This window comes from Columba livia, chromosome 2 (assembly GCF_036013475.1).
Source record: "Columba livia isolate bColLiv1 breed racing homer chromosome 2, bColLiv1.pat.W.v2, whole genome shotgun sequence".
NCBI lineage: Eukaryota > Metazoa > Chordata > Aves > Columbiformes > Columbidae > Columba > Columba livia.
This window is the reverse complement of record NC_088603.1, coordinates 97816325-97840567: the sequence shown is the minus strand read 5'-3', so window position 1 is coordinate 97840567 and position 24243 is coordinate 97816325. Positions and strand designations below refer to the sequence as shown.

The following is a 24243-nucleotide window of genomic DNA, read 5'->3' as shown; positions in this document are numbered from 1 at the left end:
GGATCCCAGTAACATTAGGCTTTACTTTCACAATTTTCAAAGTTTTAGTATCAGTCTTTGAAGTGTAGCACCAAGAAATTGACAGTCTCAAGCTTTTTTTGGGTTTATTTATCTGAATCTCCTGAAGGAGTGGTCTGAGGCAGGAACAAGAAGAATGTTGAGCCTTTGCTGATGATTACAGCTGCCATTATGCATTGCCAGTTCTGTGACTTTACGTGGGGGGTTGGGAAATAAAAAGACTTAAGGGAAGATAGTTTGCAGGATGCTTTCATTTGACCGAGTGGGCGATTATGTGGGAGCTCATCTTCACCTTCAACTAGGCGGTTAATCTTTGTGTGCTTTTAAGCTCTTTTATCGTGTTTGTGCTTCTAAGAGGGAAGCTGGGGGGTATTAGACCATATCTGCAGGTTTAGTAATTTCTAGCTGTTACACTGTTATATTAACTGCCTTTCCTGTGTTTGTTATGGCCACTAATGCACCCACTCACATAAGTAGTTTAATGAGGGATCCTTAAGTAGTGAAAAGGAACCAAGACCAAAATTTTCCTTCATTTGCCTTTGACATTTCTCAAAGTCTAGTGAGACATTAACCTTTGATATTCTGCTATGGAAGCACTGCCTATCTACTCTTATATCCTGCATTCATTAAAATAACTGCATTTTATAATGGTCTGCAGGTGGCTTATCTGAGCAATTTTCCTGGTTTTAGAGACACTGCTAATGATAGGGGGTCTTTTATGCAAGAGCAACAAGATGTAAGGCATTCATACACAGACTTTCATTTTTTTTCTCAGGATGATCTTGAAAGAAAAAACATGAAATTGCATAATGTAGATTTAAAGTTGCCATAGCAGCAGAAAAACAGTGTGAGGAACTGACTTGCTAAAAATAGCTTGTTTGTCATTGACATTTGTGTATTCCTAGCTCAGACTCGACACCAAATTTTGAAGGATTAGTGTTGGGTTTTGAAAACTGTTTGCCTTGAGTAGGTTTTATTATGAAGAACTTGCTGAATTTTTACCATGATCTAATAACTTTAAAATAAAAATATGATAAATCCTGCAAGAGTATGCTAATCTTTATCCTTTTGGAAAATTACCATGGAGAGTTTATAAGCAGCAGGCTGTGATTAAAACCTGAATCTTGACATATATATTTGTGTTTATATGTATGTGCATTTCATGTAATACACTTGGAAGTCTTGAGAAATTCTTTTTGACACTAGAAAATTGCTGTAATCATTTGTCTGGACACTTTGAGAGTCCAGTCAGTTTGCCTGTGGATAAAAAATTGCTATGGGTTGCACATTGCTGAGGCAAAATTGCTTGTGGTTATGTGGTGGGTTGACCCTGGCTGGGCGCCAGGTGCCCAATAAAGCTGCTCTGTCACTCCCCTCCTCAGCTGGACAGGGCAAAGAGAATATGACAAAAGGCTCATGGGTCGAGATGAGCACAGGGAGAGATCACTCACCAATTACCATCATGGGCAAAACAGCCTCACCTTGGGGAAATTAGTTCAATTTATTATCAGTCAAATCAGAGTAGGATAATGAGAAATAAAACCACATTCAAAAACACCTTTCCCCAGTTCCTCCCTTATTTGCAACACTTGCTGAGCAAAGAAGTTTATTAAATGTACATCTCTTCAGAGCTCGGAATCAAAATAATCCCCCCCACTCCCCGCAACTAGTTATTTAGCTCATATTTGTCTGCTGTGTGTAGACTGCATCTCCAGTTTTACTTCCAGTCGTGTTTGTGGCTGATTCTAATTTGCGTTAGTCTGGTGGCATTTCTGCTTATGAGTTAAATCACAGTCTGGGTATGTGAGCTTGAATTCCAGCAGAACTTGTGCAAAGACTGATTAGAAATGTATTTCTGGAGAAAGCTAGAAGTTTGTGTGTATTTGGGTTTTTTTTTCAGTGTTGTTTTCCCTTTCCAAAGGGATTCTTGTCCTCTAGTTCAGGATCTTTCAGTATTTCACAGAACAGACATCTTTAGACTGAGTGTTTGTGGTGTATTTCTTTGGTGATCTTCAAATATGTGGCTTCTGATTTTTGTTGGTACTGTTAAAATTGCTTTACAAGCAAATAAAAGCACATTAAGTGCTGCTTTAGTCTCTTTGTTAATCATTAGTGTAGTTCATGCAGAGCTGATGCTTTAGAACTATGGCATGGGCTGGAGAGACTGTGCTGTAGATCATTCCTAAGTGTAAAAGAATTTATGCAATTATTTAAATTAAATGCTAAACATTAGTAATTATTTGGGACGTAATACTAAAACAATAGTGAGAAGTTCCTGGCAGGCGCCTTTCATTCTTGCAAAAGGATTTAAATTAACATCAAAACCTTGACATATACTGCAAAAATGACTGTGATGTGTTAAATATTTTTCACATTTATTTCAGGTATGGACATGGATATGAAATTTTTTGTGTTGCGTGCAATAATTCGAACACCGTAGTTGCCTCAGCATGTAAGGTAAGAAAAGATTCTAGCACCATCTAGTGAAATGTGCCACCAGATTTATAGGGCTGACAGAGCAGGAGTCAGAATTCAGTTTGGGCTGAATTCTGTTCTTTCACTTAAATATGAAAGATTTTGTATAGGTGACAGTTGTTTTGCAAAGGTGAGAGTGAATGCAGATAAGCTATTATTTGTAAATTAGATATGATTCATTTGAAGATATTAGTAAGATAAATTCTAACAAATACAGGTATAAAACAGTTTTTTACTGATATATTGTCAACATTAGTAGAAAGTAGTGAAACAATCGTGAAACTTCCCAGAGGAAAGCTGAATCTAACTTAATTGCAAACCTTAGAGCAAGCCTCCTAACATGTTAGGATTTTGAAATGTGTGACTTTTATATTTGCTTTAGTTAATTCTCACTGATATTTTTTTCTGTTGATGTAGGCTTCCAAAAAAGAGCATGCAGCAATTATTTTGTGGAGCACTAGCTCCTGGAAGAAACTGCAGAGTTTGTCATTTCACAATCTGACGGTTACTCAACTGGCATTTTCTCCTAATGACAAATTTTTATTAGCGGTTTCTAGAGACAGGAATTGGTCACTGTGGAGAAAACAAGACTCATCAGAGTCAGGTAAGATACGTGAAGTCAATATATACATTTGAAGACGTCATGGTTTGTTCATTATTTTTGGCTTCAAAATATTTGAAAAAGAATTGGTAAAATATTTTAATGGACATTTTCCTTACAACTTTAAAGAATTAATAGTGTTGTAAACTCCTGTGGCTATAAGAAGTGCAATTAATAGTGTATAGGAAAGCTGGAAAGGGAATTAAAATATAGGGAATAATATAATCGGGCCTTAAATGCTGTTTAATTTATGGGTGTAATGAAGTCTGCTATTCTTCTTGCTGCCTTCTACTTGTGATTTTTATGTTTCAGATTTACTGAAATCAAGTATACATGCTGCAGTGTAGTGCCTGAACATCAAACTGGTGTTGTGTGAAGGAAAACCTTCTTCTCCGTGTTCTGTGCAGGCAAGGCTGGAAAGTTCATTGCTACACCCATGTCCTGCATAGAGCTGCCTTGGCCCTGTTTGCAGGGCATGACACTTTGAGACTCTTGAGAGGATTAATCTCTATCTTTGGTGTGGCTTTCCGATAATCCTGCGCAATTCACTAATTTGGCTAGGGCTGGATCTGTCTGGAAAAAGAGCTGATAGTGAAGGTTCAGTTGACTTTCTCATTAATACTTTGAGCCTTGCAAAATCGTGAGGAGATTGCTATTGAACGCTAATGGATTCACAGTATCACAGTATGTTTGGGATTGGAAGGGACCCCAGAAGATCATCTAGTCCAATCCCCCTGCTGGAGCAGGAACGCCTAGGTGAGGTCACACAGGAACATGTCCAGGCGGGTTTTGAATGTCTCCAGAGAAGGAGACTCCACAACCCCCCTGGGCAGCCTGTTCCACTGTTCTGTCACCTCACTGAGAAGAAGTTTTTTCTCAAATTTAAGTGGAACCTCTTGTGTTCCAGCTTGATCCCATTACCCCTTGTCCTATCATTGGTTGTCACTGAGAAGAGCCTGGCTCCATCCTTGTGGCACTCACCCTTTATATATTTATAAACATTAATAAGGTCACCTCTCAGTCTCCTCTTCTCCAAACTAAAGAGACCCAGCTTCCTCAGCCTTTCTTCATAAGGGAGGTGCTCCACTCCCTTTATCATCTTTGTTGCCCTGTGCTGGACCCTCTCCAGCAGTTCCCTGTCCTTCTTGAATTGAGGGGCCCAGAACTGGACACAATATTCTAGATGGGGTCTCACCAGGGCAGAGTAGAGGGGAAGGAGAACCTCTCTCGATCTACTAACCACCCCCCTTCTAATACACCCCAGGATGCCATTGGCCTTCCTGGCCACAAGGGCACAGTGCTGGCTCATGGTCATCCTGCTGTCCACCAGGACCCCCAGGTCCCTTTCCCCTACAGTGCTCTCTAATATGTAATTTCCCAACCTATACTGGAACCTGGGGTTGTTCCTGCCCAGATGCAGGACTCTACACTTGCCCTTGTTAAATTTCATCAGGTTATTCCCCGCCCAACTCTCCAGCCTGTCCAGGTCCCGCTGGATGGCAGCACAGCCTTCTGGTGTGTCAGCCACCCCTCCCAGCTTAGTGTCATCAGCAAACTTGCTGATAGTACACTCTATTCCCTCGTCCAAATTGTTAATGAATATATTGAATAATATTGGCCCCAGTACTGACCCCTGAGGCACTCCACTAGATACTGGCCTCCAACTAGACTCCGCACCATTGACTACCACTCTCTGGCTTCTCTCCTTAAGCCAGTTTGCAACCCACCTCACTACTCTATTGTCTACACCACACCTCCTCAACTTAGCTGTGAGGATGCTGTGGGAGACTGTGTCAAAGGCTTTACTGAAGTCAAGGTAGACCACATCCACCGCTCTGCCATCATCCATCCACCTTGTTACATTCTCATAAAAGGCTATGAGGTTGGTCAAGCCTGACTTACCCTTGGTAAAGCCATGCTGACTGCCCCTAATAATCCTCTCATCCTTGATATGCCTTGAGATGGCACCAAGCATTAGCTGTTCCATTACTTTCCCAGGGACAGAGGTGGGGCTGACCGGTCTATAATTACCTGGGTCTTCCTTCTTGCCCTTTTTGAAGACTGGGGTGACATTTGCTTTCCTCCAGTCCTCGGGCACCTCCCCCGTTTCCCAAGACTTGGCAAAGATGATGGAGAGTGGTCTAGCAATGACTTCAGCCAGCTCCCTCAGCACCCACAAATGCATCCCATCTGGACCCATGGATTTATGGATGTCCAGACTATTTAATTGCTCCCTAACCCAGTCCTCATCGACTAAAGCAAACTCCTCCATTGACCTGGCTTCATCCGGGGTCTCATTCCTAGAACAGATGCTTGTGCTGAAAACAATTATCATTGTACTGTTGGCTTAATAGCACATAAACACTACTGGGCTTTACAGCGTTTTCCTGGAGACTTGGCAGTGAGTTTTGGCCTCTTCAGATAGTGTCCGCTTGTATTCTGGCTTGAGATTTCTGTTCTATTCAGGCTTCAATTCTAAGGCTTGGCATCTTGTCCACAGTAGTTACACAATGTTTCAGGCTAGGGAGTGTGAGTTCTCATAGGATGCAGAGGAAATCCTCTTTTCATCTGTTCATCAACAACTTTTTTGTCTACAAAGAACATCATTATCAGTGTAAAGCAAAACTGCTGGTATTGGCATCACAAGAAGTGGTTATTTAAAGTCTATGCTCCAAACTGGCAGCTTTTCTACTTAGGAAAACCATTCCTGTTCGCTGATCTGCTGATCAGATTTATTGCCTGATGGTTTGCATCTTGAAATGGCAGCTTGTCTCTTTGGGAACCTTTAGAATTAGATCATTATGATTTGAGCTCTTGGGGCTTTACTGGTAAATAGGAATGGTATTTTTGGGGATACGTCTACACATGATAAATATTGCAATATGCTAAAAATTTTGAAGTCAGTGTTCTTATGAAAAACTTGTATAGAAAGAACCTGAAGGTCTTATACTTGAACTTAAGTTCTTCTGAAACAGATAGGTGTGCAAAAGATCAAACTATTACTACTGTTGTAGTGCTATAAGGGTGACTGATATGGTTTTGGACAGGTGCTAATTATCGTTGTGATTACTGTTGGAAAAAAATATTTATCTGGTGCTAAGTATTCCCAATTGCTTTAAAGATGAGGGAATCATGTCCAAGTATTCCTGCAGTTGTTACATAGATAAGTAAGAGTAACAGTTACTTCTAATATGTGAAGTAGTTGAAGCAAGGGTTTTCCTCTATATGTTTTATTCCAGGACCAGTCTTCAGTTGCTGTGCATACACAGACAAAAATACAGCTGTTCACAGTCGAATCATTTGGTCTTGTGACTGGACACCAGATAGCAAGTATTTTGTTACTGGCAGTCGAGACAAAAAGGTAATTAATATAAAAGGAATTTTAAAAGCCCAGAATTATTTTAAATGTATTTTCGATTAGCAAGTGCTGTGTTCTAATGGGCCCATATTCTATAAATACAGAGAAAGCTTGTTGTGTATATTACCACACAAATCAGTGATCTTTAATATGGGAAATAAAATGCTTGAATATGTGTGCGCAAGACTGTAGTCTGACAGTGGAACTTCCTCCTTTCATTTTTCATACCGTAAGACAGGCATATGTCACATAACTCTTATGGGTCTCCAAGTTTACCTTTCATAACAGAGTCTTTTATTTGTCGGTATCTTTAATGCAATCAGACAGACTCTCTGAAAAGTTGAATCTCTGTAGATAGACATTTTTTTACTATTTTTTGGCTGTTATACTTTGTTCAGTGTCCTGTAATGTAAGTATTTTAACTAAGTTATTCCTTACGTTTCTGTAAATGCTTGCAAATACAAAGATTAAAGTGAAAATTCCTGGATGATTCTCTTTCTTGCAGGTCATTATCTGGGGCCAGTGTGACTTATCTGAGGCTACTGAAGGGAATATGTTGGATTCTGTCAAGCCTTGTTCAACAGTACTGGATGTTGGGGATTCTGTTACTGCTGTCAGTATCAGCCATGTGCTTACTCCTGATGGAAGGTACTGCTGTTTCTTTGTAATGCTATTTTGTGTTTAATTAGAAGTTAGGTTTTTTCCCCTTTAGTCAGTTTTCTGTGGATAAAGAGCTTCTAAAATCTACCTGTCAAATATTTTAACCATTCTTTGAATGAATGAATGAACTCTACCTTTTTTCCTTTCCTAGCCTTCTTCTCAGGTGTGTGGTGACTTCTGCAAACACTGTAATAAGAAAAAATAAAGGGGAGAGGGGGATGTGAACACACCTGAAATGCATTAGTTCTTCCAATAATATTGCAATAAAAAAAGAGTCATAGAATGATTTGGGTTGGAATGGTCCTTTAAAGACTATCTGGTCCAACGCCCCTGCAATGATCAGGGACATCTTCAACTAGATCAGGTTGCTCAGAGCCCTGTCCAGCCTGGCCTTGAATGTCTCCAGGGAAGGGGCATCTACCACCTCTTTGGGCAACCTGTGCCAGTATTTCACCACCCTCATTGCAAAAAATTTCTTCCTTTTGTCTAGCCTGAATCTCCCCTCATATTGCCTGATCTGATGTTGCAATAACCTTTTTATATTTTTCCTAAACAAATACGTTTTACAGGTTTCTCCTTTGAACCTTTTTTATTGAAGACGCTTTGATTTAAATTGTGATTTTATTTTTTTGCTTGTCATGGAAAAGTAAATATTGATTCAAAGGGCAAGGTGCAACTCAGTGTTTGAGTGCAAGTTCTTTCTAGCTTGCATTAGAGCCAGCTTCACTGAGCTGCCTACTGTAATCTCTTCAGAAACTAATGCAGTTATTCTCTTGATAGATATATTGTTGCAGTAGGCTTAGAGAGTGGGAAGATCATCTTGTACACATGGAAGCAGAGTGGGCAAGAACCAGCACTAGCAGATTGGACCCTTTGTGTTGAGATGGGTGACAGGTATGTCTTTTGAAATAAGTTGGGAGCAAGCAAGTGTTATTCTTGAGATTAATAGTGCGTGAGTTCTGTTTGTATAGTAGAAAATGATGTAAAACTAGTTTATTTGTATATCAGAAATTGTTATCCTTTTAGGGACAGGGTGGTCCCTGAAAGTCTAAAGATGTCTTTAAGCAAAACCTGGAAATAAAAATATTGCTTATTTAGATTTATTAAGAAACCACCACCACCACACACGAACAAAAACCAACAACAAAAACCAACAAAAACAAATCCTGACAGAAACTGAGAGGGAGGGGCATTAAACCCCCAAATACTTCATGCTATGCAAATGCTTTGAGAAGTATTTGATGTGCCTGCTTAACGAAAAACAGCCAAACAAACAAAAAAACCTCCAACCTTTATTGCCTTTAGTCATAAAATAAGATGATAGAAAACACTGAAGAGGGGGGAAAAGAATCACTGCTGATATACATCAGCAAAACCTCTTGGAGTAGGTGACAGCAAGTTTTCAAGGGCAGTTTCTAGCAGAAACCAAAGGAATGACAAGCAATATGTGGTGCTGCTGCAGTGACAGCTCAAGAAACTCTCTGTAGAGAGACACTGACTATTTCACTTGGAGCACTCTACTAGATTCTTCCTTCACATACTGGCATTTGTAATACCAGAAACGAAAGCTGATGGTGACTTTGGCCCGTGTGTGCTTGAAGTGGATTGGAAAGAGACACTAGATAACAGGAAATCGCAGGCTAAAAGCCAGAAATCTGTCATATCTCAGTAACTGAGATGCTAGACCTGCAGCTTAATGGGGTAAAACTTGAAATCAATAGCTGTTTAAATTATTGATGAGTGAGAGGATAAAATGTCATTAGTGTTAATGGCCCTACTTATTTTAAGAACTTAATACCTGCTGGTTGTCACAAGTCAGTTTTTCCTCAGTTGATAGTGTTAAAAGAAGAGTACTAATTATAAAAATGTTGATGTTTACACTCACATGCCCAGCTGTGTTTGACATTTTGCAGTTATGTATGGATTTTTTTTGTTGTTGCAGCCGAAGTCACGCTCTTGCTGTGAAACGTTTGTGTTGGAGACACCATGCAGGCAGAGCCGGACATAATGATCAGAACAGCAGTGAGTGGTTGCAGCTCGCAAGTTGTGGAGCTGATCACTGTGTTAAGATATTCAATGTCAACAGATTTGCTCTTTAGCAAAGGCAGCAGGCCTTTGAATCTGCACAAAACAGATTCACAACATTTTGTTTCTGCCTTTAGTCATTTTGATTGTTGGATTTTCTGTTTTCTGCTGTGTAAAGCAAAACATTTTACATGTAACTTATTAAAGCAACTTTTGTGCTAGTTTGAAATGTCAAATATTTTCCTAATTCTGCAGTTCCAGGAATATGAAGTACTTACACGTTTTGGTTGGTGAATATCCTAGAGGATGGGAGGTGGAGTAGGGTGTGGGAGAAGGATAATGAGGTGTCTTTGTTCACTGTGGCTCCAAAGGTAGGTGGGAAGCTGCTGGTACTTGGGTTCTTCCGTGCTTGGGGTTACAAATGGAGTACTGAATTGTTTTGAGCTCCTTATTCCTGTGCAGTTAAACAGAGGTCCGAGTTAAATATACAGCTTTCTCTGATCACCTTCTGAACGTGTGTTACAGCCCTGATCCAAGTCTTAGACCAACTTACGTAAGGAGGAGTATTCCTCATTCTTCTGCTGTTCATAGTGCTGGGCTTATGTTTCTTGGTCGTGTGAGGCTTAATGGCCAACTCACAGACCACTTAAATCTTGTGGGGTCTCCCCCGTGAGCCATCTCTGAGCAGAGTGCTGTAGAAGAGTCACCTCTCACTCGGCTTTGAGGGATGTCCTCTAGTTCGGACTGGAAGAGCTCACAAATATCAGTAGGTGGGACCTGAAAGGTGCCAGTCGTTCCTGAATCTGCCTTTGGACTCTTCGTGACTTGTGAGTGCTCTTTATCTATTCTGGTGACAAGTTGAACCAGTTAGCTGATTTGTCTGACTCTTGTAATTTAAATAGGTTGATAATAGACCTCAACAGGTCTGTCTCCAATTCCAAAATCAAATTGGAAATCAGTTAAACTTTGGGATCAAAATTATTTTTGTTCCAGAACCAATAGCTACCCAAACCGGTAGCACAGAAATAACTGGAATTGTGCTTAACTTTTTACTGTGTTCCATCTTGAGCTAGAGAATGAGCCAAATTATTTTCAAAATAATTATAGATGAGGTTTTAAAGGGATTTGTATTTTAGCTTTTTATTTTCAGTTCTGTTTTTCAGCATTAAAAAAAACCCAACTTTCTTCAAAACATGGTAGGGGTCTAAACCCCAGCTTCTTAATAAAGGTGCTTTGCTACATTTTACTTGTACTTTACTTACGTGTGTGTTAAGCATTTGATTAGCGTATTTTTTACTGGTCCAGGAATTTTTAAACAACCATTGACTGTATCCTGGCAAAAGCAAGACATAACTTGTCATTCATAAGGCATCAAAGAGTTGTCAAAAGTGGAACTTTATTCTCTGTCACAACTGTAATTTGGTATCTTACCTACAATTTGATTATAATATTGGAGAACACTTTTCAATACTAATATGTCTTGCCATGCAGCCACTCTTGCCTATAGGCAAAAGTGAATGTCATATTGTCCCTCTCTTTTTGTTTTGTGACATACTGTCATTAAACAAGCATCAGCTATTACATGGTTTAGTAATCCATTCCATTACTCCTGGGATTTTTGTGACTCAATCGCATTGAAGAATATACCTCATTGTTCCACCTTTGAATACATCAGATTAGTCTGTTGATCTCCCAAGTCTAAATGTTTGTAATAGACACTTTATTTTTCGATTAAGTTAGAGGTTGTCAAGAGACACCTCAACACATGACTAATGTATTATGTATGATGTTATCTTTGTTCACATATCACTTTACTATGCATTTAGTGGGTGTGACTTTTACATACGCCTTTATCTCCTCAGTAAATCCACTAAAGTTTTTTTCAAACCAGCAGGTAAATCAGCATCAGGGTAACAAGTCAAATTGTCTTAACTAATATCAGAAAATTATTTGGATCAATATAAGCATGATACCAAGGAAAAATGAGTGTAATTATAGCGATCATTTTGGGGGTAGCATTGGGTACCTGATGAAGAACAGAGTTCTTTAAACAACGAAGTAGTACTATTTAAGATGATTTTTTCCTTTTTTGTTTTGTTTCTTTTTTTAAAAAATGGAGAACAGCAAGCATTTGCCAGACACTTACTATCTTCTTTCTATTTCATGATTCTTGTTTTATTGGTTTGATAAATACTGCTGGAGTCAAGTGCCTTCTTGCTATATTTCCTTTTTTCTGTTTTTTTTCCCCAAAAACTGTTTCTTTAATTGAAAGATTCTACTGTTTTTTATGCCCACCGAATGGCTGTTGTTTTTATTTTCTTCCATGTGCTTTTTTTTTTTGTATATAGTTACTCAGAGAGACTCAGTTTAATTAATTATAGTGCCTATGGTCATGTACTATTTCATACCTTAAAACAAAATAAAAAACTATGGCTTCAGTCATATTTACCTGACTGACCTGACCATAGTCCTGTTTACCTACCAAGATGTCTAACTGCTGTATGTGTCCATTTTATTTCTACATTTTTTTTCCCTGGTGCTCTGTCATTGCTGTTCTCCTGTGTGAAGTGCCATCCCTCTTTCTATTCCTACCTATTACGTTTTTCTAAAAATGTGATGATTTTTCATGGCCTCCCTTAAGTAAAATCTGTAGTTGTGCTCAAGAGTATTTTGGAAGATGGACTTAACCTCTATACTTCACAAGTTTCTTGTACCACCCACTTTATAGAAGATAGTTCAGTGTCACACAATGAAAACCAAAGTCGAGGTAGGTGCAATCTTATTTGTTTCCCTTTCTTATTTTTTTCCCTTTCAAGACTATCACATAAACCCTACCAACTCCAGTCTTTGGAAGCTTCAGCTTTTCATGACACAGCCTCCAATATTGCATTTGTTTTCCCTTTACCATGCGAGGCAATATCACGTGCAGTGGTCAGAAGTAAAAACTCACTCTTTGGAATCATAATGGTCCCAGCTTTGCACTGCCCTTTCCTGCCAGTCCTAAGATCAGGCCTAAGGGCACAATTCCAGTGATGAAAGTCCGGAGGCAAATGATACACGTCAAAATACACCCATCTATAGCAGCCTAATCCTCTGCATGAATTTCTAACTCTAGTAGCATAACATATTTCTAAGTTTCTGGCTTCATTTCTCTTATCAGGTTGGCCAAGGGCAGTGTGTTTATTTTAAACCTCTGAGATCTAGCAGAATGCAAAGCTGATGCAGCATCCCCTCTAAACTGATGCTCCTCTTAGTCTTATTTACATTTTACTCTCAGTTTTTTTTTTTTTTAACCAACCTTTACATCCAAAATGTGCAGAACTGGGTCTGTGCAGGTTTAGAGAGTTAAGCTGCTTAGTGCTTCTGCATCCCTCAAGTGCTACTTTCTGAAATACCGTGGGCTGGTTGACATATGCGCTCATGTTCCTTGCCCCCAAAGAATAGCGTACATTTAATTAAACATTGCCATCAGCACTTGGTGCAGATGAGGCCTTGTTTCCCACAGATTTGAGTGCTTTGCTGATTGTGAGTTTTCACTAGTTTTCCTGTGATTAGTTATTTTTTACTGCTTCCAGGTGTGGATTTTCATCTCCAGAGTGTGAGCTCAAGGTGCAGCTTCTTGTCTAACACTGATGGAATTCTTTTCTTTTATCTCAAACCTATAAAATCTGTGGATTTTTACCTTTGAACACTCTGTCTTTCAGACAGACCTGCGTTGAAATGATTCACTTGATTAAAATAATGCGTAAGGGTGTGTGCCCATGTATGTAAACTGAGAAAAACAAGATTGGTGTACTCTCAAGATACCAGGGTAAAAATCTAAACCAAATTTACAAATATGGAACTAAAGTTCTCACAGAATGCCAACACTCACCTCATATTTTGCCTTTCTGCAATTAATGCAGAAAGAGATGTAAAGCTTGCTTTACCAAGAGATGTAAAGCTTGCATGGTACCAAAAGAAAAACACCACAGCGCATCTCTTTGAAACCAGTTTATTGTTTTGTCCATATGTTTGCTGTAGGAAAATATCACAATAGTGGTATCAGCTTTTATCCCAAGATCTCAATTCCAGGAAGCAAATTGCTTTCTACACTGCAGTTGGTGGGTAAGTTTCCAATTTTTTTTTCCCACTTTAAAATTATGAGCTGTTGCATCTTTCTGCATCAACTATCCCCATAAATATATTTCAAAAGCCTGTAATCATCACAGTCTGAATCTCTGTGGCATCTGCTTTCAAATACTACACACCAGAGTGTTTACTCCCACTCAAATTTTCATTGTAAAGTTATATTGCTGCTTTATCTCCCCTGCCTGATGCAAAGGCAATGTATTATAAATAAGCTGGTGCCAGTAGCATTTCCAAGGCGTCCCATTAAAGACCACCTGGCAAGAGCACCATTAGAGAGTGTCATGTTCTGCAGGGGGAAATCTCAATTCTGGCATCTTTATGTGGATGAAATTGTCCCTTTATCAGAGCAAAGATCTTTAAAGACTTCTTTAAACTCACAAATTAAAGAGCTAATATATAGGAAACACAAAAGGAGAAAGCAATTTGTAGTTTCTCTGAGACTTTTCCCTTTGTTTTAGTGAACATGTAAGAGCCTTTATTCATCTTCTGCTACTGGAAGCGAAGATCTAGAGTTATTTAAAGGTCAAACTTAAAATACTTGACATTAGCCAAGTAAATAACTGAAAATTACTTTTTCACTGATGATAAAACATTATGCAGTAGAAGAAAGTGTAATAGCTGTAGTGCTTTGCACTAGTCTGAAATAATTCTTTAAGAAGTTAACTGTTGGCAGTGTATGCACCACTCTGAAATTCTTGCTCACTGAGAATGGAGTTGAAAAAATTGATGGAATAAACAAAAGTTTCACAAAAAATATTCTAATACCTTGCAATATATTTGAGGTAAAGCCATCCCATCAATATTTTGGATGCACACTATCGAAAGTATTATACTGACTTTATGCTTGTTCTGAGGAGGCTTCATGGCTGAAGATATGAACAAGGTGGTTGATGTAGTCAGACTTAAAGGAGGTAGGATTGTCTTTTCCTACAGTAAAGGCATCTGTGAAAAAGAAAGCAAGAAATGGTGTGGTTATGGTTGTTTATAATCAGAGATCTAAAAGTCAAATGTTTATTGAGATTATCCGAAGCCATCTTAAATCTGTCAGGCCAAAATGTAGGCATCCTCAAGCCTGCATTGGAATGAAAAGGTGTGCTAACACTGACTTGAGGAGCGAGGACGCTGTGGAGGGCACTGGGACCTGGAGGACAAAGGATGAGCTGCTTGTGTAAACTGGGAAGATGAGAGATGCTGACATTCAGCCCCAGGAACACCTACCTGCATGGGCTCCACGTGGCAGGCTCTCTAAACACCGCTACCAGCAGTGAGCTAATGATTGTGCCTGGTTTCCAATTATGAAATGGGAAAGAAGGAACAGGATCCTAAGCCTTAACAAAAAAAAAAAAAAGTATGTTCTTCTGCTGTCACCTGTCTTGATCTGTCTTGTGGGCTGGGACTCCAGAAGTAACTAGAAGCTGGTGCAAATTTCAAGGAAGTCAATTACTGAGCTCTCAGCTATTGAAAACATCACTTTGGTAACTCTGAGTAATCTCTGTTTTCCCAAATATTTAACGGGAAGAAGTGAGGATGCTCTGAGGCTCACTGCCGATTGCTGCTATTGCGGAGCTGAGGGAAAAGGAGGAAACAGCTGTGTCCTCATTTAGACTTGAATTTCACTTTAAAGAAGAAGTGGCTTTTCCAAATAAGAAAATAACTGAAATGGGCAGCAAAAATATTGCTTGCTCTGTTCTAAGGAGCATCTGGAGCTGTACAAAGCCTGAGACAAAATCTCTGATGGTACAAAAATCGGAATTTGCCTTTAGTGCACTAGGAAGCTCTTGAAGGGGGGAGTTGTTGAGCACGGTTTAGCAACGCTCTACCACTGCTTTTTTACCAGCAGTACTTTATCAGCCTCTACAGCAGTAATTTGGAGGTGGCAGGTCAGCTGTTCACCCCGTGACTTTCCCAGCCCTTGACGCTCCAACCATTCCCACTTTTGCCCTGGATATCAGCACATCCTCATACGGTTGTGGGACCTTCCTTCAGACACTCCTGTTCCCCAGCCAGGGGCTGTCTCCGTGCCCATCCAGCCACCAGATTCCCCTTATCCTGCTTCTACCTTTTTCTGGCAGAAAGCTTGGAGGGCCATGGGCTCCCTTTGCAAGCCCCCAATAGTCGTGCTCAAGCACAGCGCTGGCTCTTACCTCGCGTGACCAGCTCTGGTGACTGTATTTGCGTAGTCTGTGTTCAATGGCATTTTCAAACTTTGCTAGCTTCATCATTTTATTTTCTGCAGTAACTTATCTGTGCTGTAATGCAGTGATAAAACTAAAAATGATCTCTCACTTTTTCTGGAAGGAGTTTAGGGTAGACCACATGACAAAGCCCAATGCTGTTCTATAAGGGGGCTCACTCTGGTACCCCAGGGTAGCTGTACCAACCAGCCATGCCCTGGGCTTGAAGACCTCCAAAGGAGCTGCTCCATGTAAATTGGTGCTTGCATGATTCAGCCAACATTACTGCTGTGTAGATGAGAGGAGAGGAGGTGTTATGCTTGAGGTAATTGCCACGTTATGGCAGTGTCACCCTTATATAGACTCTAGCTGATCCCAGCTGAAATAACAAGGGATACGGCAACCAGAATCTTACTACAAAGGAACTATTTCCCCTTGAATCAAGAGCTTGTGCAAACAAGGATGCCTGATCTTTTGTTTGTTTTGTTTTTGTTTTTGTTTTTTTTTCCAAGCCTTTTCTCTGTTTATTCACCCATTCTTCTTTTAAGAAGGTATTTTGCCTTCTTAGTCCCTTCTCCATTCTTGCAGGCTCCTAAATCCTCATATAATCAATCCTTATGTTTTCAACATCCTCTTCTCTCTTGCTATTGTTCTAGTGAGATAATCCTATGCTTTTTAATACGTGGTCCTATAGGAATTTATACATATCAAGCAGAACATCCTCTTGGTATTATTTTCCCTTCTGCCTCCTGTGTCTCTGATTCCTCCATTGCTGGGTTTTGGGCATTTGATATTTACACAGGCTGTCCAGTCTCATTACCTCCTTTTTCCCTGACAACAAATTACTGGTGTATGTGTGAGCAGCATAGCCTTCTTACCTTGTTAGAGCGTAAGTTGTCTACCTGTCACTGGGGGGAATTTTTCTCTTCTACAGAAATGAATTGACCGCAGTCTCCCCAAGGGAAGCTCTCCGAGTGCTTTTCAAGATAAAGCAATTGTTATGTTTGCCTGTCCATTTCATAATCTCAGAGAACCTCCATCCTAGGAGTTTTCATACAAAGGTGTACCTCTCTGAGAGAATATCTGTAATGCGCATATGTTCTTTTTAGAGCACAGGAGTTTTTGCTGTTTAAGGTCTTTGCTTTGACATGGCAGGCAGTCTTATATGGGGCATGCTACAAGTCTTCGCCACTGTCTGCAGAGAGCACCGAGCTGTGCTACACGTTTCTTTGTCTCTGCCAGGGAGGCTAAAAAAGCTGCAGGGCAGGGAAATGCCTGAGATGCCTGTGGGATGCTCTGTGTGGGTCTTCAGAGTGGGTCTGTCTGACCTACACAGGCGCTAAAGGTGCAGGGTAGGAACCTTCCATGGGTGCTCTGGTCTAGCGTCTGCTTCTTCGGTGTGTACCTACATTCTCTCTGTACCACAAATGTTGCTGCATCTTCAGTGTTATTTCCAGCTCACTAAGCCCACTGGGATTAGTCAGGGTGGGAGCCCCTCTACAGATGGTGAGCATTGATTCAGGCTGGTAGACGGACCCTACAGTTATAGCTACACAAAATGTAGTCTGGTAAAGTCAATGAAAAAGTGTAAAGGCTGTTTTTGGTTAGCCACTACTAGGCAAAGGATAGCTGCAACTTTTTCTACCCATCAAAAAGAATTTTGGTGTTTTATCATGTAAAAAGTACTGTCATATCTCCAAAGAAGATTTATGTCTGGGATGTGAAATTCTGCAATTTGAATTAATTGTTCAAGAGTGTATTTCCATAGGTTAGTAGTACTGAAAATTGTTGGCGCAGAGCTTTTCTTAACTGACATAAAAATAGATTGTGGTTCACAGAGCAATAGGACATGGGATTATTAAAATTAGAAGGGAGATCAGGAAGTCCCTAGTCCAAACTTCTGCTCTGGGCAGGGTCAGCTATGAGGTCAGACCAGGCTGCTCAGAGCTTCCTCCAGTCTGGTCTCAAAAATCTCAAAGGATGGAGACTGTGCAGCCCTTCTGAGCAACCTGTTTCATTGCTGTCCCCATGGTGAAAAAAGTTTCTTCTTATATCAGCTCTGAACCTCTCTTGTTTCAGCTTATGCCCTCTCTCTCATCTTCCTGCAACTCAACACTGTGAAAAGCTGGGTTCCATCTTCTTCACAGCCTTCTCCTAGGTATCAGAAGGCTGCTACCAGGTGCCCCCAAAGCCCTCTCTCCTCCAGGCTGAACCGGCTCCATCCCTCTGCCTCACCTCACCAGACTGTGTCTCTCTGGCCCCTCAGTTCCAGAAGGACAGGGAACTGCTGGATAGAGTCCAGCACAGGGCAACAAAGATGATTAAGGGAGTGGAGCATCTCCCTTATGAGGAAAGGCTGAGGGACCTGGGTCTCTTTAGCTTGGAGGAGACTGAGGGGTGACCTCATTAATGTTTATAAATATATAAAGGGTGAGTGTCACGAGGATGGAGCCAGGCTCTTCTCGGTGACAGCCAATGGTAAGACAAGGGGTAATGGGTTCAAACGGGAACACAAGAGGTTCCACTTAAATTTGAGAAGAAACTTCTCAGTGAGGGTGACAGAGCACTGGAACAGGCTGCCCAGGGAGGTTTTGGAGTCTCCTTCTCTGGAGACATTCAAAACCCACCTGGACACATTCCTGTGTAACCTCATCTAGGTGTTCCTGCTCTGGCAGGGGGATTGGACTAGATGATCTTTTGAGGTCCCTTCCAATCCCTAACATTCTGTGATTCTCTGGTTCTGTGACTGCTGCTCCAGCTCCCTCACCACCTTGGTGGCCCTCTGCTGCGCTTGCAGCAGCAGAAAGATGTTTAACAACATCTTTCCTGCACTGGGGGACCAAAAGCTGGACCAGTACATATGGCCTTGTTATAGTAGACCAGTCTAAAATCTATTATACAGTTTCCTCCCCTAGGAAGTCCAAGTCTATAATGCTTTCTTCTTTAAACTAGCTGCAGAGTTTAACACCTTCCCTGTACCCGCTGTGCAATGTACTCTGACATCTGTGTGAGATGTGAACTCAAACATCACTCTGACTATGTGGCTATGCTGCTTCTGGGAACTAAAGAGCCCATTTCACACTTATTCAATATCATTGTGCTCTGTTTCCACCACGGGGGAGGTGAAAGGGGCAGAAGAACGAGATGGTGGTTTGGCTCTGGCTGGAGGCTCTGCTCTCCTCATGCCCTGAACCCAAACATGGGGCAGCCACCCAAGCCAACTGGGTGTCCAGAGCCCACAGCAGAGCTGCAATCCACATAAACCATTTCCCTGTGACCTGCAGTGGCCACTGCAGCCATTTCATTAGATAATCAAGAGCGGACTGCACTACACACAGGAACTATCATACTGATGGTAAAACCAGAACAGCCCCTCCCCCCTAAAAATTCTATATTTAAAAAATACCCATATTCTGTCTCAGGGGAAAAGAAGTGGATGTTATTTTAAATGCTTAAACTGAGGTCATTTTACTGAAAAAAATCAGTTAATTTGTTGCTTTCATATGCCTAGGACCACCAGGTGGCAATATAAGAAAAGGATAAATGGATGTCTCCAGCACCTGCCATGTATACCCCAAAAATCAAAATAAATTACAAATATATTCAAAGACAGGTATTTGGTCTCCTCTGAGTTGCTTAAATGCAATGTTTCGGTGACAAGCATTTATCATCAGGAAATGCTGATTTTGAAAGCACTCTTTCTTCTATTCTGGTCCTGCAGTTGGGAAACGGTACAACTTCAAAAACTAATGAGCCCCTCCTAATCACGGAAGGTCTTATTCTCTGTTACAGACATTCTCCCTCACCCCAACATCTCCATCAGAAGAGGATTTTAAAAAAACTTATTTTCTTACTTCACATTGTTGAAGTGTAAAATGGAACTTATTTTTCTGCCTCTGTTTTACTGCCTCATCACAGGATTGTTTTTTTTTCACTGTCTCATTGTCATTCGTGATTTTATAGACCTCTTGCATATTCCCCACTCATGGATTTCTTTTCCAGTCTGAAGAGTCCCTTTTATGGCATCTGTACTGTTCCTTTCATAGAATCATAGAATGTACTGAGTTGGAAGGGACCCACAAGGATCATCGAGTCCAAGTCCTGTCCCTGCATGTGGCAACCCCACAGATCACATCATGTGTTTGAGGCATTGTCTCACGTCTTCTTGAACACTGTCAGGCTTGGGGCTGTGACACCTCCCTGGGGAGCCTGTTCCAGTGCTCCACCACCCTCTGGGGGAAGAAACTTTTCCTCATGTCCAACCTAAACCTCCCCTGGCACATCTTCCTGACATTCCCTCAGATTCTGTCATTGGTCACTGAAGAGAAGAGCTCAGCACCTGCCCCTCCTCCTCCTCTTGTGAGGAAGCTGTAGCCCCATAAGGTCTCCCCTCAGTCTCTTCTTCTCCAGGCTGAACAAACCAAGTGACTTTAGCTGCTCCTCATACAGCTTCCCCTCCAACCTTTCACCAACTTCGTAGCCCCCTTCTGGACACTCCAGTACCTTTATATCCTTTTTATCCTTTGGCACCAGAACTGCACCCAGTGCTCCAGGTGAGGCCGCACCAGTGCAGAGCAGAGCGGGACAATCACCTCCCTGGCCTGGCTGGCAATGCTGTGCTGGATGCACTCGGGACACGGGTGGCCCTTTTGGCTGCCAAGGACACTGTTGGCTCATGTTCAACTTGCCATCGACCAGAACTCCCAGATCCCTGTCTGCAGAGCTGCTTTCCCATCCCCCAGTCTGTATGTACAACCGGGGTTGCCATGTCCCAGGTGCAAAATCCAGCACTTGTCCTTGTTAAACTTCATGCGGTTGGTGATTGCCCAGAGTTCTCCTGGAGAAGAAGAGGCAATAAGGTCTCTTTCATCTCTTTAATTTCTTTCATTGAACTTACTGCCTTTTCCCCAGCACTACAATATTTCTTTCAAGAAATAAGCATATATTACTTTTTACACCTTTTAATTTATTAATATTTATCTCTGACTGACTAGTAAACCAAACTGCTTATTAAAGTACTGGCATTTGTTTGTTTGTTTGTTTTGAAACAAGTAAAAATTCACTTGTTTGAAGCATTTAAGGCATGCAATGTGAATTTAGAACTGTCTTTTGGGTATTTGTGACAGAGTGCAGCTTCTTGCCATTGGACTGTTTTTCTCTTTCCTCGTTTAAGTCATAAATTGATTTTCCTAATATCATTCTGGTCTGCAGTGTCAGAGGCCTCAGAATAGCTGCATGGTGCTGAATGATTAGCATTTGCTGTTAAAAAATAAATTGAATATTAAAATAGCAGGGTAGCTGCAACCCAAAACTGAAGGTATTGGCAGCAAGTTTGGGAAGTCTGCACAGCAGCTGCCATTGTGCCTCCTGCATCTTTGCATCTCCATCAAAGGATCAGCCAGTCACGGTGGTGAGAATTTCCTTCATTGACTCAGTATAAATGGAGGAGGCTGGTGAGTGACTTCTCTGGTTCAGTGAGAGACTTTCCAGCCACGTCAGGGATGGGTTTTCACACTGTGTGAAAGGCCTCCCAGCGGACGTGGCAAATGCCAGAAACCTTTCCCAGTTGACCTTGCCAACAAAATTAGCAGAGAGCAAAAAGTCTCTGTAGGATTTTACAGATTTAAAAACAAACCAATGAATGATTTTTTTAAGTCCAGTGGAAAGTGCTGTAGATGTTCAGCTTGTCCTTTTGCATAACATAGGAGGGAATTATTGCACCCTGCTGGGTTACTGAGCAGTGCGGTGATTTCTGGGTTTGTTTTTTTTCTTCTGTGGCAGCCGTTTGTTATCCAGGAAGATTGAAGTTCGAAACATCTCCTTGTTCCTCCGCAACTCACTCGCTATAATGTGGGTAAAAGAGGTTTTCCAAAAGCAAGGAAGGGCTTGCGAGAATGTGCTGTTGGTCTTAGAGACTTGTTCTGTTACAGTGGTGGTGGGGTTGACTGGTCATACATAGGACACCAAAACGAGGTCTACTAACCATCAGGAGAAGTCACATGTAAAGGTACTACCCACTTGTCTCCATATGTCTTGAGGAAGCAGGAAAAAGTTTGGGTTTGATATGCCTCTAAGAAGAAACAAACATTAGCAAAACGTTGCTCAGAGTCGCCCCTATTCCTTCCTCCCCCAGTGGCCATTTGGTTGAGGGTGAGAACTGGTATCCCAGACACAGGCAAAGAGCCAACCCAAGCCAGGCAAAAATGCCTGATTTCAGCCCAAGCACAGCTTCAGTGTGTCAGAACCACAACGAAGGAAGACACCACAGAGTTTTGAGATGTGCCTAAGAACTCAGTGGTTGCAAAACCCCAGCCCCACCTGGGAGCAGACTGTGGTGATGACGTGTGCGTGGAGCCTGTTCTGCACCTTGTGCTTCTGTGTAGGTGTGGGAGAAAGGTGAACATATGCTTTTGAAGAAGCTCTCATATCCCTGTTTTCTTCTGAAGGTGCCATATGTGTTCTCTGAGTCACTGGGACATAGTTTAACCCTGTGAGAGGAGTAGGTCTTGATGGTGCCACTAGTGCAGCAGGCACAGAGGTCAATATGGAGGCTGATGTGCTTTGGGATCTGAGATTCATATTCTGCACCGTCCCCTCAGCTAGTGCTGGTGACAAGCCTATTCTTCTAATGGCTGGGCAGCAGGGGCTTAGGGTTGTTCTTTGGGGTCTTTTTCTTACAGACATCTTCCCATCTTCTACCTTGGCTGCTCACTCACTATTCTGACTGATGGAAATCCTATTTTTTAGATACGTACAGTATTTTGTCAACAGGATGGCATCTGAAACTGGGCAAGTTATGACTTGTAGTGTGACACCATTCCCATGCTTGAATCTCAAAGCAGTTTGACATGTCTCATGGCAGTGTGTCTGCAGACAACCAGTTCACCTCACCTCCAGAAAGCACACTGTGTCCCAGGCAGACATTCTCTTTTTATATCATCAGCTGTTGGATAATATAAAAAATATTCACTTCCCAAGTGGCATAAATATGCAAACAAACCTTTCATAGGATAATGGGCATATGAAGCTTTGCTAGCAGGCATTCACGACATGTGAAGGCATGCTGGTGCCAGATGCTGACAGGGTTTTGGCTGTGCCATTCTTTTCTCCCATAGGCTAGTCAGTACCAGGCTATTTTGGGAGATCTGCTGCAGTCCCAGATCAATGATAGGTGCTTCTTTAAAGGCATCAGGCAATAACACTTTCCAGGTTGCCACACAGTGTCATTCTGTTTGCTAAATCCCCTGGCTTGTCTAGCTGCTATGAAATCTTTCTCATAACACCAAACCGATGTCATATTGCAATGTCTCTGAGATGTGACAGTTTTTCATGACACAAACAGCATAATGTATCATTCTTAGTGAAACCTTCTGGAGAAATGTGATGGGATGAGCAAAGCTGTAGAAAATCATCAGATTATTTTGTCTTTTCAAACTAAGACAAAAACTTGTATCACTGTAAGTAGCCTTTATAAGGAGGTAAAAGCCAGCCATACTGGTATACGTGCAACTGTCCAATTTTTGCTTCTTTATTTGTCAGGTTAAAAAACTGTCTGATATATTGAGGTCTGTTGCCTTATCAGATATGGGAGGAGATCAGTCTCCTTCCCCTTTTTCTTCTTTGAGGCTTAAGGCTCACCTAAAGTAGCTGAATTCAGTTTATAGCTTGGCCAGTGACAGCTGTACAAATGAGGTGGTTCTTTACTTCCATTCAAGTCATTTCAGAAAGTGAGAAGGTCCCACCCTAATTGTGGAAACCCAGCATTTCCACTTCCATCCCACTCACTGAATGCTGCAGGGCAGCAGCTGTGGCAGGATGAGACAGCTCATTGCTCTGGGAGTCCAGAAACTGGAACTGAATCCATATGCCCACTGTACAGAAGATCTCCTCTCGTTACCTGGTATTGTGTACTGGGAGGGGAAAAGCAGTGGCTACTGCAATGCAGTGTGGTCTATACAGACTCCTTTGGGTGGGGAATGCCCCCAAAGATGTCTCTGACTTTCAGCAAGTTTGTCATCAGGAGGACAGGTACAGCTCTTCTCATGTAGTCGCTTCTTGTTTGGGTGGCCACAAATGAGCTGTCCTGAGTTTCACCTTCTGCTCTGAGCAAAATGGAATTAAGACAGACAGTGGGGACAACAAGGGAGCCAAAATGTGTCATGATGGCACAGTGGTTTTCAGCATCCAAAACTGACTCCTCTCAGTTCTGCTTACTGCAGAGCTAAGGCTTGCAGGCTGAGGCTGTCAGAATTTTTTCATACATAGGAAAGGGTGCAATATCACCACCTCACCGGAAAGATTCCTGTCCTAATACCTATGTCCATGGAGATGGAGGACCAGTGTTTTGCTTCTTTTTATGCAGGACTGTTGAGGGAAAGCCGAACCCTGAGTTGTCTCTCCACTCCCTACTCCACCTGCATGTCCTGCTGTCAGGCACAGAATCACAGAATCATTTTGGTTGGAAGAGACTCTCAAGATCATAGAGTCCAAACATTAACCTAACACTGTCACTAAACCATGTCCCTAAGTGCCACATCTACTTATCTTTTAAACACCTCCAGGGATGGTGACTCCACCACTTCCATGGGCAGCCTGTTCCAATGCCTGACAACCATTCCTGTGAAGAAGTTTTTCCTAGTATTCAGTCTAAACCTCCCCTGGCACCTGCTACTGCTTGTCCGACAGTCGAGTCCTTTACAAGTGCACTGCTAACACCAGATTTTCTGTGGTTACTGTTACCCGTTCATGCCTCGCAGAGCTGCTTTTCACTAGAACGTATTTGCTCCATAGACATCTGTTTT

At 41.5% G+C, this 24243-nt stretch overlaps 1 protein-coding gene across 2 annotated transcripts in view; it reads left to right on the top strand.

The window, feature by feature from the left end:
- ELP2 (elongator acetyltransferase complex subunit 2) overlaps positions 1 to 11619 on the top strand; it is a 41651-nt gene extending 30032 nt beyond the window's left edge. The window contains exons 17-22 of one of the 2 annotated variants that reach the window (XM_065052924.1): positions 2403 to 2475; positions 2911 to 3097; positions 6334 to 6455; positions 6958 to 7100; positions 7893 to 8006; positions 9055 to 11619. In XM_065052924.1, the coding sequence (XP_064908996.1) occupies positions 2403 to 2475; positions 2911 to 3097; positions 6334 to 6455; positions 6958 to 7100; positions 7893 to 8006; positions 9055 to 9211 (796 nt within the window). In that variant the 3' untranslated portion in view covers positions 9212 to 11619. Of the gene's footprint in view, positions 1 to 2402; positions 2476 to 2910; positions 3098 to 3406; positions 3502 to 6333; positions 6462 to 6957; positions 7101 to 7892; positions 8007 to 9054 lie in introns of those variants that run through there. The other variant, XR_010470385.1, reaches the window with a different exon arrangement.
- Positions 11620 to 24243: the final 12624 nt, after the last annotated feature.